Consider the following 14,539-nt stretch of genomic DNA (forward strand, 5'->3'; position numbering starts at 1 on the left):
CTGCTTCGATGACTGGGTGTTAAGAAGTAGATGACAGAAAAACAAGATTTGAAGTTTGTAAAACTAATGTCAACATATCAAATATGGAAGAGGAAAATATGGAAAACAAATCTTAGGTAGTCACTTTTTACTTGGCTATGAAGTGCATAGCCATGTACAAATTGACTACCTCAGATTGGTTTTATTTTTTTTACAAATTCTGAGGTGAATTATCGATTTTTGTTCTCATAGTGGCTATTGGAGTCCTACAAAATGATATTCAAGACCATTTTAAAAACAGCATAATGTTTTGCTGTTCATTATAGGTGATGGAAATTCATCTTTTTATTCAGTAAAAGTCAGGGAAATATCCCTGTGTTTGACATTTATCTTAAAGTGAGTCAAGTAAGCAACTTTTCATGGTTGTTTTTAACTTTATTTAAACCAAAAAAGGCATTTATCTCCATTTGTGAACCAGTTGTGTTTAGCATTCATAGCGACGATTGCATGTTGTGTTGTGCAGGAGGCTGTTGTGGAGAGAGATCAGGACTTCTGGATTTTGGTATGCTGTGAGTTTGAGGTTAAGGAGCAGCTGACGTCCCTCATCAAAATCCTGCAGTATCTCATGACTCTGCCACAAGATAGAGAAGAAGGTAAGAACTGCCCACTTCAGTTCATTCAAGATAAATTCAAAATTTAAAACAAATATCATAATGCAAGTCGAATGATAGCTCAAAAAGACATGAAGCCACCATGTTGGTGATGCTTACAACTCCACTGGATGAATCTGTGTTTTCTGAAATAAAAGAATAGGTGTAAGATAGTCATTAAAGGCATAGTTCACCCAAAACTGAAAGTTGTCATCATTTACTCATCCTTCATTTGTCACAAACCTGTTTGATTATCTTTTGTTGAACACCAAAGAAGATATACTGAGGAAAGCTAGAAACCTGTAACCCTTGACTTAGTACTTGTTTTTTTATGGAAGTCTCTGGTTTAGCTTTCTTCAGCAAAAAAGAGAATCATAAAGGATGGAACCAACTGATGGTCAGTAAATCTTAAACATTTTTATCTCTTTATTGTGTAAACCACAGTTTGGCAAAAGTCATGTAGAGACCTTTTTTAAACTCACAGAATCTACATATTTCTTGCCGAATGTTGTGAAATATGACATTATGGAAAAAATTATGTTGTGTACGTATAGGGCTGTATTGATGTAATTGGTTTCTTGATTTTAAGCGATCTACATCTTGATGAACTTGATGGATCGAGTCTTAAAAAATATTTATATTTACTCACCCTTCACTTGTGTTCTTGTTACCTCAAAATAAGATACATTGAAGAATGTTGGAAAGCAGCAGCCATTGACTTTCATAGTCTTTATTTCCTGCTATTGATGTTAGCGGCTGCTTTTTTCAACTTTCTTCAGAATATCTTGTTTTGGATTCAACATTAAAAAAAATATATATATATTATTTATATATATTTATTTATATATATATTTATTTATATATATATTTATTTATTTATATATTTATATATATATTAAAAATAAAATTAAAATAAAATTTTATAACCACTTATGTACAAGTAAATGGTGACTTATTTTCATTTTTGGGGGTGAACTATCACTTTAACACTGAAAATAGATATTTTCTATATTTTATATATACCGAAGATAGTTTAGATTATTATTTTGTCTGTTAATACATAAACAAAACTTTGCTTAACAACTGCCTTCTAATAATAATAATTTAAGCATAAATGGTGCATTAGGTGATCTGCCAAAAGGCTATCCGTTAGCATAATAGCTTTGAAGACACAAACCCTTTCCTGCCGTCCAAAGCCACACCTCCTGAAATCACGAATGCGCACCTTAAAGATGACAGTAGACAACCCACTAGATCATGTCACTTTACAGTACTTTATAATACTAAAATACTGAATGAAAAACTGTATTATATGTAGCACATTTTCAGTTGTGTAGCAAGCAAAACTTGTCATAATGTGTAATATTTCATCATTAGGCAATACTTCATGCAATATTTCACTCTCTTGCGCACTTCGTCCTAAAGCAACTGCTGTTTGCTTAGTGGTTGGCCGGTGGGCTGCAGGAATTACACGTATTACTAAGCCATACTTGCATGCTATTTCAGACCGAATATTCAACGTAGCATGGTAAACAATATAGGGAGCGCGTCACAGGTTGTCATTGTTCAAAAATGAACCAATGTGAATATAAAACCAACTTCACCTCAGTAAAGCAGGCTAGACAGAATAGCACTATTTACTGATGTTTTGTTGTTAAACTAAGTAAAAATCTACAATATCGATGCTGTAAAATGTTCCTTGTGAAATTGAAAATAGTCACATAAAATACATTTAAAACATAACACTACCTGTCTAAAAGAAATACTTCAGCCATAGTGTCATCCGTCCTCCACATTGCAAAAGTAAGTCCAATATTGATTCATGATTTTAAAACGTGTTGTTTAAGCATTTGTTTTTACCACTGTCGCTCTCTTGTGCACGTAATGTAAATGGCGGATCTGCGTTAATGTGGTGCGCAGATGTACAAATCTACATTTGTTGACAGACAGTTTGGGCTACTTAGAATTATGGGAATTGTCGGTCCGACACATTTTAATTGGACGAACATTTTTTTGTCTTATGCCTTACCCAGAATATAAAACATACATATAAATATATTTAAATCGTTTACTTTAATCATTACTATTAGACTGTGAAGAGACAGCACAACAAAAAATGTTTTTGAAGACAATCACCTACTGCACGTTTAAGTAACAGCTTCAGCTTTCAAATTTGGTTTCTTTCTTAGGGAGAAAATACTATGGGAAAAACACCATTAAAACAGGTTATAAACAATGTAACTTAAAGTTGCATTTGAAAAGCCATTCAGTGTCAACTTAGCCAAGAAATGAAATCTATCTTGTAAATGTGTTGTCAAAAATCAGCATTTTCTTGCATATTCATTATATTTGAACTTAACCCTAAAATCATTATTTTATTTAATGCATAAATGAGTAAATCTGTATAAATTACAACAACAAATTGGGGTAGAAAGGTGTTGGATCATTAAAAAGCTGAGATGAAAATTTTTATTTTAAACATTTAATCATTCATTTATTCATTCATTCATTTTCTTTTCGGCTTAGTCCCTTTATTAATCCGGGGTCACCACAGCGGAATGAACTGCCAACTTATCCAGCACATGTTTTACGCAGCGAATGCCCTTCCAGCCGCAACCCATCTCTGGGAAACATCCATCCACACTCATTCACACTCTTACACTACAGACAATTTAGCCTACCCAATTTACCTGTACCACATGTCTTTGCACCCAGAGGAAACCCATGGGAACACAGGGAGAACATGCAAACTCCACACAGAAACCCAGCCGAGGCTCGAACCAGCGACCTTCTTGCTGTGAGGCGACAGCACTACCTACTGCGCCACTGCGTCGCAACATTTAATCAATCAATTGTAATAGTTTTAAATGATGGTCATGTACAAATAATCATTTACAGCTTTAGTTAAGAGATATTTAGTGTTTCCCTACAAAAAACAGACGTGTACAAAATCAAAAAAACAAAACTAGCTGACTCTGAATTGACTCAAATCAATAAACAATCTCGATTCATAGAATTAGATTTATGATGTCATACTAAAAGAAAATCCGAGAGAAGTTATGTATGATTTCTTTTCTGCACAGCACCAGAGAAAAAGAAACCCCGTGGAAGAAGTGCTGTGAGGAAAGAAGAAACAGTCTCTGATCTGATATTCAGTGTGGAGACTCACAGTGGCAAAGACCTCCGCCATTTTAAATTCATCTCCATCTCCTTCATGGCTCAGCTGCTGGCCTCTGATGGATTCGTTGGGAAGGTAGGTTTAGTCTCTAAAGCAGTTAGTTTATTGCCAGTATCTAAATGGCCACAGGATGTTTCGATTAGACGTTTTAAATGTGTAATTGTTTGACTGCAGGTGGCTGACTGTGAGGACATTACTGAAAGTACCTTACAGGCTCTTCAGCAAGAGTGAGTTGAAGCCTGACTACAATATTGGTTATTGGTTGTTGTGTTGGTAGTGGGCATTAAGTTTTTTTTTTTTATGTTTACTTGTTAGTTTGTTGGTGGAGGTTCTGCGCTACATTCAGGCAGTTGCTCGATGTGTTGAGGATAACGCAGACAAACCAACAGCTAAGTTCTGGAGAGCCCTGCTAAGCAAGTCCTATGACACCCTGGACAAGGTAGGAAGAACTTTATTGTGATAAATAATCATACTTCATTTGTCAAATACTTTATTTGTTTTTACCAATTGAGTAGATGCCTTCTTAAATGTTTTCAGTTGAAATGGTGGAGCGGTTTATTTTAGCTAGGAGGAGTGACTGAGCCAAATCTAAGTCGCCAAAGTAAACTATTTTGTTTGTGCGGATGAAATATAGACTAAATTATAATTACACTGTAAGAATGGGGTTTAACTACTGTGGTTCGAACTGTAGTTCTGCCAAATGACTAAAAAGCTATCAGTATGATGGTAAAAAAACAGATCTTTTCTAGTCAAACCATCCTTCTGCAATCTTAAAACCAAAAATGTAAATAAGGGCAGCATTAATAGCTAAAAATGTGGGAGAGCCTTGCTATTATGTGATTGTATTGTATTGTAATATGGAGCGTTTAAGTGTTGATGTTAAATTAAAAGTAATTCACATATACTTGAAAATGAAATAATTTAAAGACAATAATTCTCTATGGCAGGGCTGATCAATTGGCGGCCCACAGGCTGAACCCGGTCCCTGAGGCAATTTGTTCCGACCCTCCAAATAGTGTGACCAAGACATCAAAAATAAATTTTGTTTAGTCGAAAAACCGTCACTATAGTTATGAAGTGATGTGCATCTGTTCAATACAGCACAAGCTGCAGTTAAAGGCTACGCAGAGAGTGAGTCACCTGACATTAAGCATTTTTGTTGCACGAAAAAAAAAAGCCGCTGTAACTAAACAAAGTTATGCCAATACGCACGCACATTGGATTAACTAAAGCAGCAAGCCGTTGACATAGGGCTTATTGCGTCTTTTCTGCACGCAAGTACATTATTTCCAATGGAGATGTGCACATATTGGGATGTGACCACCTCGTAAAACCCGCAAAGTCCACATATTAACCAGGCTAATCAGTATCTGCCTTTGGAATCTGTATGGACCTTCTTGGTGAAAAAAAGACCATATAAACAAATGCATATAGAAATGCATTTCGAGTTATATTAAAGAGTATTTTGAAGCTTCAACATATATGAAAACACAGGCTGAAATTAATTGTTGTTTTATTAGGTTTATTGACATCCTTACACTCTAGAAAAATCACAGTCAGAGCTGAGGGATATGATAAGATGCATAAATGTGCAAATGTTGCAGTGTCATTATTTCCCAATATATTTCAGATTATACTTAACCTCCTAGGGCTTAGTAGCTACATATGTGGACAGCACATTTATGCTCTTAAGTGGCTATTTATAATACTTTGAATGTTTTATATTTTATTACAGACAGACAGGTCATCCTGGAACTGTTTTGCAGCAAATGAAATGTCCCAAACACTATTTTTAGCTGTCCACAATAGGAAACAAATTTGTTTTTACTCTCTGATAGTCAAAACATGTTCAAAAAATATGTATGTGTTATTAATGCATTAAAACAGTCAGGAAAAAGGGTTTTTTGTAAATTCGGGCCACAAGTCCACATATATGGACATTATTTTTCTCTAAAAGTACATCATATCAAAAGATGATACCTGGGTTTGCTTTCTAATTAGGTTCCAATAAGCCCAAACAGCAAAGAGAAATAAAATATGCGTGTAAAAAACACTTAAGAGGTTAAACCTACATGATACTTTTTCTATTCTGAAATGAACCATGTCCTGTTTCTTAATGAATTATGTAAATGTTTTTAGGTTAATGCCCTTCTACCAATGGATACCTTCATTACGGTAATGAGAGGCTTGATGGGTAATCAGTTAGCATCAGTTAGAAGGAAGGCCATGGAGTTACTCAATAACAAACTACAACAGAGGACGAAGTGGCTGAAAGAACAGGTGAAAAAAAACTCATTGTGCAAACGTTTGTTTTTTTTTTGCAATATTTTATTGCTAATATGCAGTGACTGCCTGTTCTTTATTAATACACACTTTTAAATATTCATCACATAATCGTATTTCTTTGACAGATCAATGCACTTCTGGAGCTCATTGGCACTCTTCTGAGCATCGTGGGTCGCAGTCATGGTCAGGTCACGGCTCAGGAAGAAGAAGAGCTGGCTATCAATCGACAGACGGCCCTTTACAGCCTCAAGCTTCTGTGCCGAAATTTTGGCTCTGATCACAAGGAGGAGTTTGTACCAGTGCTGAATAAAGCGGTGGAGCTGGTTGCTGATAAAGACGAGGAGAAGAATGTCATGGGAAGTGCTCTGCTGTGTGTAGCGGAAGTTACCAGCACTCTGAAAGCGCTCGCTATACCACAGTTACACAGGTACTGTAGAGCTCAAAGTAAGGTTTTAAAGGAAATACTAGGATTTGTGTTTATTACTGGTGATGTAAACGTAGAGTTTTAATGTCCACAAGGTGGCAATGTTAACCCAGTCACAACAATAAACAAACAATAACAGATTTTTATACTGAACATTTGTATGAGGAGACATATACACTCATTAGCCACTTTATTAGGTACACCTTATTAGTACCGGGTTGGACCCCCTTTTGCTTTCAGAACTGCCGTAATCCTTCGTGGCATAGATTCAAGAAGGTACTGGAAATATTCCTCAGAGATTTTGGTCCATATTGACATGATAGCATCACACAGTTGCTGCAGATTTGTCGGCTGCACATTCATTATGCGAATCTCCCATTCCACCACATCTCAAAGGTGCTCAATTGGGGATCTGGTGACTATGGAGGCCGTTTGAGTATAGTGAAGTCATTGTCATGCTCAAGAAACCAGTCTGAGATGATTCTCGTTTTGCCATGGTGCGTTATCCTTCTGGAAGTAGCCATCAGAAGATGGGTACACTGGGGTCATAAAGGTATTGACATGGTCAGCAAGAATACTCCGGTAGGCTGTGGCATTGACGCGATGCTCAATTGGTACTAATAGGCCCAAAGTGTGCCAAGTAAATATCCCCCACACCCTTTCACCACCACCACCAGCCTGAACCATTGATGCAAGGCAGGATAGATCCAAGCTTTCATGTTGTTGACGCCAAATTTTGACCCTACCATCCAAATGTCACAGCAGAAATTGAGACTCATCAGACCCGGCAACGTTTTTGTAATCTTCTATTGTTCAATTTTGGTGAGCCTGTGCGAATTATAGTCTCAGTTTCCTGTACTGAGCTGACAGGAGTGACACCCGGTGTGGTTTTCTGCTGCTGTAGCCCTTCTGTCTCAAGCTTCAAAGTGTTGTGCATTCGGAGATGCTCTTCTGCATACCTCAGTTGTAACGATTGGTTATTTGAGTTACTGTTGTCTTTCTATCAGCTCGAACCAGTCTGGCCATTCTCCTCTGAATTTTGGGATCAACAATGAATTTGCGCCCACAGAACTGCCGCTCACTGGATATTTTCTCTTTCCGGACCATTCTTTGTAAACCCTAGAGATGGTTGTGCGTGAAAATCAAAGTAGATCAGCAGTTTCTGAAATACTCAGACAAGCCTGTCTGGCACCAACAACCATGCCACGTTTAAAGTCAATTAAAACACGATTCTTTCCCATTCTGATGCTCAGTTTGAACTGCAGCAGATTGTCTTGACCATGTCTACATGCCTAAATGCATGCCACGCGATTGGCTGATTAGAAATTTGCGTTAACGAGCAGTTGGACATGTGTACCTTATAAAGTGGCCGGTGTAGTGATAGTAAAAAGTAATGTGTTCAAAACCATTTTAATTATTGTAAATATTTTCTGTTGAATTGATTGCTTTGCAAAATGAATCATTGTTATGAAGTGCAACAATCTCAGGCCAAACATGTAACATTTATTTATATATATATATATATATATATATATATATATATATATATATATATATATATATATATATATATATATATATATATAATACATAAATATGCAAAAACGAGTACACCCTCTTTTGAAAATGTATATTTTTATCCATTTTCAGTGAACCCAATAATGTTGGTGCATTTGAACAAAACTTTTAATAAACGCTTGTATCGATTAAAATAAGAGTTTTGTCATCGAATATCTTTAGGAATAGAAAGATAATACATTTAAAGTTAGACGAGTTAATTTGATATTTTTTACGTTTTTCTGGATCTTCCATGTTTGTTGGGAATCTGTTCATTTTTTTAATAATCGTAAGTAATACTATGACAGTAAAAAATAATAATTTACTGAGAATGTTTTATTAGGTCTAACCTAGTAAATTAAATAAACAAATGATTAAATACTATTAAATGTTTGTATATTTCGTCATTTGCAGGGCTTATTTAGCTTTTTCTTAAAAGGACACTCCACTTGTCTTTATAATAGATGTGAATGTTCTTTTTTAGTTGTGAAATAGAATTATTCTGGAAAATAAAATGTGACATACTGTTTGGATTTATGTAGAGTATTTAAGGCAAGTATATTGTAAGTAACTAAGTAAATGACCTAGATATGAAAAGCAATCCTTTTATTTTTCAGTGGAATTTTTATCTTTCAGTGGAATTACAGTAACTAGTAACACTGATGCTTTGTTAGCATCAAAAGTCAAGTATACATTGGACTTAAGGCTGATTTATACTTCGTATACTACTTACTACTGCATCGAGTGATCGGTGTGACCCACAGCACCTGCCTTGGGCGTAGCCGTGCATTTATACTTCTGCTTGCTGTTTGTGTTGCTCTGCAATAACACTTCTAAAACACTAGCTGGCAGTAGGTTTTTATGTTCCTCTGTATCGAGTTTCCTCGCTGGTGTTTTGGCTTTTCTTAATGCTACCTTAATGTACAAGTAACTAAAAGTCGCTCATTTAGAGGCGGAAAACAGCGGCGTGCAACAACATTAATCATAAGGTAAACACAAAACAACAATTTCCATCTAGAGCTACTTCACGGGACTCGACACTTGTAAACACTCGCTCCAACAGGTTTGGAGCGGCTATATCGGTCACGCCCACACTGGTCACAGCTGCCAAACCGACAAAATCACAGCGCTTGCGCAATGCATCATTCCGCCGTGTAGCTACATTTTTTGAGAGGTGCGCATCAGCGAGGGCTATGCGACCGCACGAATGCTGCACTAAAGCATACATGTGCGCTTGACACAGAAGTATAAATCAGCCTTTAGCTTTACATAGTTGGATTTAAGTACAAAAGTGTAAAGCTGACAAACAGCATAAAATACTAGAGTTGAGTGGTTTAATTGATTTATCCAGACGTTTGAATTTGCGAATACGTTTAAAGACTTTTCTATTGCTGTGTGTTAGGCTGATGCCCGCTGTGCTGGACACTCTGAAGGAAAGGAAGGACCTGCTGAACAATGAAATCTACCTGCTAAGTGCCGTCACAGCTCTACAGCGGGCATCTGAGACTCTGCCACACTTCATCAGCCCCTACCTGCTGGACACCATCTCGCAGGTCAGTGCCACCTTTGAGCAGCATATGTTCTGGAAATGCATTTTATTCCACTGGTGTCTGTTCTAATTGAAATTTTCTTTCTCGTCTGGTTCTCTAGGTCACCCGTTTAACTCTGCTAGCCAGGCGACTGACATCCTGCCCTCAGTTATCTGTACGCCTGGCCTCTCTCAGCTCCACTCTCGCCACAAAGCTTCCTCCCAGAGTCCTCATTCCCACTATCACTAAATGCTACTGCAGCATGGTGGATGCTCAGCAGGTAGGACCAGATATATCACCAAAGTATCAAAAAAATGCAATAGAAACACATCTTAATATGATTAACCCTTTGACGCATATGGTGTGATTGGTGTGAAATTGGTGTGAATTTGCTGTGCCCTGATGGTTTGCGCAGAGCAAGAGAAAACCGCATGCACGTTTTTAATAAATCACAAATTTTCAGTGTTTTCAAGCAAATTGTGTTTACTTTAGATTTCAGATATTTTTAATACACTTAAGTACTAGCAAAACACACAATTTATGGTTTGTAAAATGCACAATGAGGTCTATGGAGGTGCTTTTTGAACATAGTCAGATATTTATTTACATTAGATATAGACTGTTTATGTTACTAAAATGTGTACTCTGTGAAGTGAAATAAAATGTGTATTCTTCGTCCTCAAACAGCCATTCACTTTGATATGTTTAGTAAAAAGTTGAACAATTATCATGTTGTAAATCCAGCAGCTGTAATTTGCAGTCATATATCAGATAATACGGTCACTATTAGAACGTTTAAAGAACAAAATACAGGTTCTTGTAAATATTTGAGAATTGAAACATCAGATATTTTACAATTTAGTTAGCAATATTTGAGGTTGAAAAAAATTAAAAATACATATATAATGGGGCTGTGGTGTGTCGCCTGATAAACTTGACACATCAGCATGGAAATTTAAAAGCAACACATTCTAAATAACGGTCACGCAAAAAAAAAACTCACAGGGTCAGTAGGATTATTTAAAGTTTGCTTGTGAAAGGGATAATGTGTAATCGTTGGCTCCTACAACATTTTTGATGATTTTGCATTATTTAACCGCAGAAACACTAGTTAGTAGGGGTGTCAAAATGAATTGTTTATTCGGTGCATCGCGATGAAGAAGCGGACAATTCGGTATCGGTTCAGTAATAATTATAACCGGTTATTATGTACTGACGTCATTTATCTCATATGCGCTATGTTGCTGTAGCTTACTATGGTGAGGGAGACGAATGCAAGTATTTACAGCGTTCCAACTACTTAAAACGCAGAAACTGCACAATTTCCCTGGGTGTGTGTTTGCTGGACAGTCTTTCACTGATACTTACAGCAGAAGCCCCTATTTCACTGCGATTGAGAGAATGAAAGTAAACTCTATTTCTCTCTCTCTCTCACTGTGGCCCATTTGACCTGCTGGCGTGACTTTTCCTCTCCTTGGCTGTTACAGCGATACTTCTAGATACAGACACGAGCGCGAGTCTGCAGAGTTTTCTCCACTGTTTCTTTCATGGATCAGCTGTGATCGCCGCTGCCGTTTATCAGTGTCACTCATTTGTGAAGAGCGCCAGCGTCAATCGCAGCCCTTTCTGTTGAGCACGTGACCAAGACTAGGCTCAGAGAGCGAGTGGGATATTTATATTTGTTTATTTGCTATAAATGCTCGTGTTGTTTAAAGGTACAGTTTATATATCTGATTGTTTGTATTAAAGGACAAAATTGTAATACAAATAGTACAGAAATATATTTATACACTTTAATACAAGAATTGCTGTGCTGTGAAGAAAATATAAAACTGTGTATGGAAAGCATCGTCAATGCACTGTGATGCACCGAGATATTGAATTGAACCGAATTGATGGTTCACACCTCTGCTTGTTAATACTGTTCTTTTGTTGACAAGCTAGTTTGATGGAGAATGCGTGAATGATTGAATAACACGTGGCTGATGTTAAATTACACACAGTTAAATATAAAATACATACAAAGTTACATTAATGTGTCCATCTTGGAGAGAATATGTTCAAGTATCAATGAGTATTCAAATGAATAGAGACTTGATGGTTTAAGTGAGCTTGAAAACAATGTGCAGAGTTGTTTAACAAAGTTTAATAAACACCGAAAATGTTTCACTGTACGCAAATAAAAATATTTTACATTTAATATATTACATTTTTTAAACAGCGGAGCAGTCTGGTGGAATGACAAAGAAAGCTGATCTTAATTGGTCCTCAGGTGTGCATTCGAAATGCTGATTGGCTCACAGAAAGAACCTTGTTGAGCCATTGGACTTTGTAGATAAAACCTTTTTTGTTTTTTTAAATAAAAAAAATCTTAAAATGTAAACAGCTTGTACAAAAACATCACATCATGAAAAAAGGTTGTCATTTAATAAGAATATGTGAATAACTCAATTTAGACAGAAATATCAGATCTAGAACCTCATAATTCTAAGGTGACGAGTTATGTCAGAATCTGATGAGACCAAAACAACTATCTGAATTACATTTTTGGATTATTATTGCACATCTAGTTTAAGAAATTATATTGACAAGTTTAAGAATGTACAGTTGCGATCACAATTATTCGCCCTCCTGTAAATTTTTATTTCTTTTTCAAATATGATATTTAACAGAGCAAGGAATTTTTCACAGTATTTCCTATAATATTTTTTGTTCTGGAGAAAGTCTTATTTGTTTTATTTTGGCTAGAATAAAAGTAGTTTTTAATTTTTAAAAACCAATTTAAGGTCAAAATGATTAGCTCCCTTCAGAATTTTTTTTTCTCAATTGTCTACAGAACAAACCATCATTATACAATGACATGCCTAACTTGCCCAATTAACCTAGTTAAGCCTTTAAATTGCACTTTAAGCTGAATACTAGTATCTTGAACAATATGTGGTAAAATATTATGTACTGTCATCATGGCAAAGATTAAAGAAATCAGTGATTAGAAATGATATTAATATTGATATTATTTAATACTTATATTCTTAAAAAAATATTCCTTCCGTCAAACAGAAATTGGGAGAAAAATTAAAGAGAGGCTAATAATTCTGATTCAACTGTATTTGCAAAATTCAGTGATCATAAATACAAAAATAAGCCAAAATTTTTTTACAACTATGCTGTTATCAGCTGATGTCCATATTCTTTGTGTTGTCTGTGCAGAATCGTCTTGGTCCTCTGATGAACATTCTGAAGGAACATATCAGCCACATGGACAAAGACCAACTCAATAACCACCAATCAGAGCTCACTTCCTTCTTCCTGTCTGCGCTTGATTTCCGTGCTCAGCATTGCCAGGTATTGAATACCCCCTGGTACAGTTTTTCTTTTTCCCTGATTTCATTCATTTACTGACGAATATAACTGTATTAGGGCGATCTGAAGAAGACTGCTGAGATTGAAGGCTGCGTGATCGACTGTCTGCTAGTGATGATTATGAAACTTTCAGAAGTCACTTTCAGGCCTCTTTTCTTCAAGGTAAACTTCTGTTGTACTTCCTTCAATTATAGACAGACACTAATATTTACATGCATCAAAAACAATTCTGACTGGAGCTTTCAAACTACAGTCTTGTGAAGTGTAAAACCTGTTTTGATTTTTTTTATTTTTTTTATGATTATTTTTATTTTTGTTTGTATTTTTAAAATGAAATCATGCTCTTAGTAGTTGTTTATTTTGCTTTTGCTCTTTAGGTTATTCGCTCTTTAAAGAATGAAATCAAAAATTATGAGATGAGACTCTGATTGGATTAATGCATGTTATACTCAAAACACACCCATAACTCATTAAGAGATTAAGAGAAACGTATTTTTCCTTAAAATAGCAAAAGTGGATTCAGACATGCCCTTAATGCTTTTGCAAGACTTTGTGCCTAAACCATTAAAATAAAGCCCAAAAGAAGATATTTTGAAGAATGTAGGAAACTGGTAACCATTGACATCAATAGTAGGGTAAAAAAAAAAGATACAATGGAAGTCAATAACTACTGTTTTACATAATTTTTCTAAATATTTTTTGTGTTTACCAGAAGAAAAATCTCAAACAGGTTTAAACAAGTGGAGGAAGAGTTTCATTTTGGGGGGAACGATTCCTTTAAAAACTACAAAAAAAAGCTACTTTATAAAACTACAACTTAGTGAAGTGCATCCTGTCTCAAGTAATTTCCCAACTAGCGTTTCACCCGCAATGTATAGACTTAAAACTACATTCTCTAGAAAACTCAAGAGTTCTCTGAATATATGCTCTATAAACATTTTTACATAACAAAAAAGATTAAAAGACAGTCATTTAAATGTTAGCATTTTGACATAAATGTGAAGTACTTTAAACAAAATATTTAAAAAACTATATATATATATATATATATATATATATATATATATATATATATAACTTAAGTTTGGGTAAAAGGTTTAGCCTTTAAAACGTTTAGCCTTTAAAGTGATACAGTAGTTCACCAAATAATGATAATTCTCTCACCGTTTACCCACACTCAAGTGGTTTTAAACTTTTGTACATTTCTTTCCTCTGTTAAACACAAAACAAGATATTCGGAAGAATGTTGGAAAAAAAACAGCCATTGACATCCATAGTAGAAACAAAAAAAATACTATGGAAGTCAATGGCTGTTATTGTATTGACATTCTTCAAAATATCTACTTTAGTGTTAAACAGAAGAAAGAAACTTAAACCGGTTCGGAACACATGGATAATGAGTAAATATGATTAAGTGAACTATCCTTTTACTATTACAGTAATTGACCAAAGGAAGGTTCCTTGTATAGTATTGTTATTTATGGATGGATGAAGAGATTCCCCCCTAAAATGTGTAAAGTGTACCCATTACCCAGAATAAGCGCTATTCAAATGTAAGGAATTATTGTAACTA

The 14,539-nt window shown here is 35.4% G+C and overlaps 1 protein-coding gene across 2 annotated transcripts in view; it reads left to right on the plus strand.

Moving 5' to 3' along the window:
- Positions 1–14,539, plus strand: part of heatr1 (HEAT repeat containing 1) — a 77,333-nt gene that overhangs the window by 51,371 nt on the left and 11,423 nt on the right. For both annotated transcript variants that reach the window (XM_056469176.1, XM_056469177.1), the window contains exons 31-40: positions 503–632; positions 3,713–3,882; positions 3,982–4,034; positions 4,123–4,246; positions 5,947–6,087; positions 6,219–6,520; positions 9,477–9,627; positions 9,725–9,883; positions 12,814–12,948; positions 13,024–13,128. In XM_056469176.1, the coding sequence (XP_056325151.1) occupies positions 503–632; positions 3,713–3,882; positions 3,982–4,034; positions 4,123–4,246; positions 5,947–6,087; positions 6,219–6,520; positions 9,477–9,627; positions 9,725–9,883; positions 12,814–12,948; positions 13,024–13,128 (1,470 nt within the window). The remainder of the gene's footprint in view (positions 1–502; positions 633–3,712; positions 3,883–3,981; positions 4,035–4,122; positions 4,247–5,946; positions 6,088–6,218; positions 6,521–9,476; positions 9,628–9,724; positions 9,884–12,813; positions 12,949–13,023; positions 13,129–14,539) is intronic.

Source organism: Danio aesculapii, chromosome 12 (assembly GCF_903798145.1).
Source record: "Danio aesculapii chromosome 12, fDanAes4.1, whole genome shotgun sequence".
Taxonomy (NCBI): domain Eukaryota; kingdom Metazoa; phylum Chordata; class Actinopteri; order Cypriniformes; family Danionidae; genus Danio; species Danio aesculapii.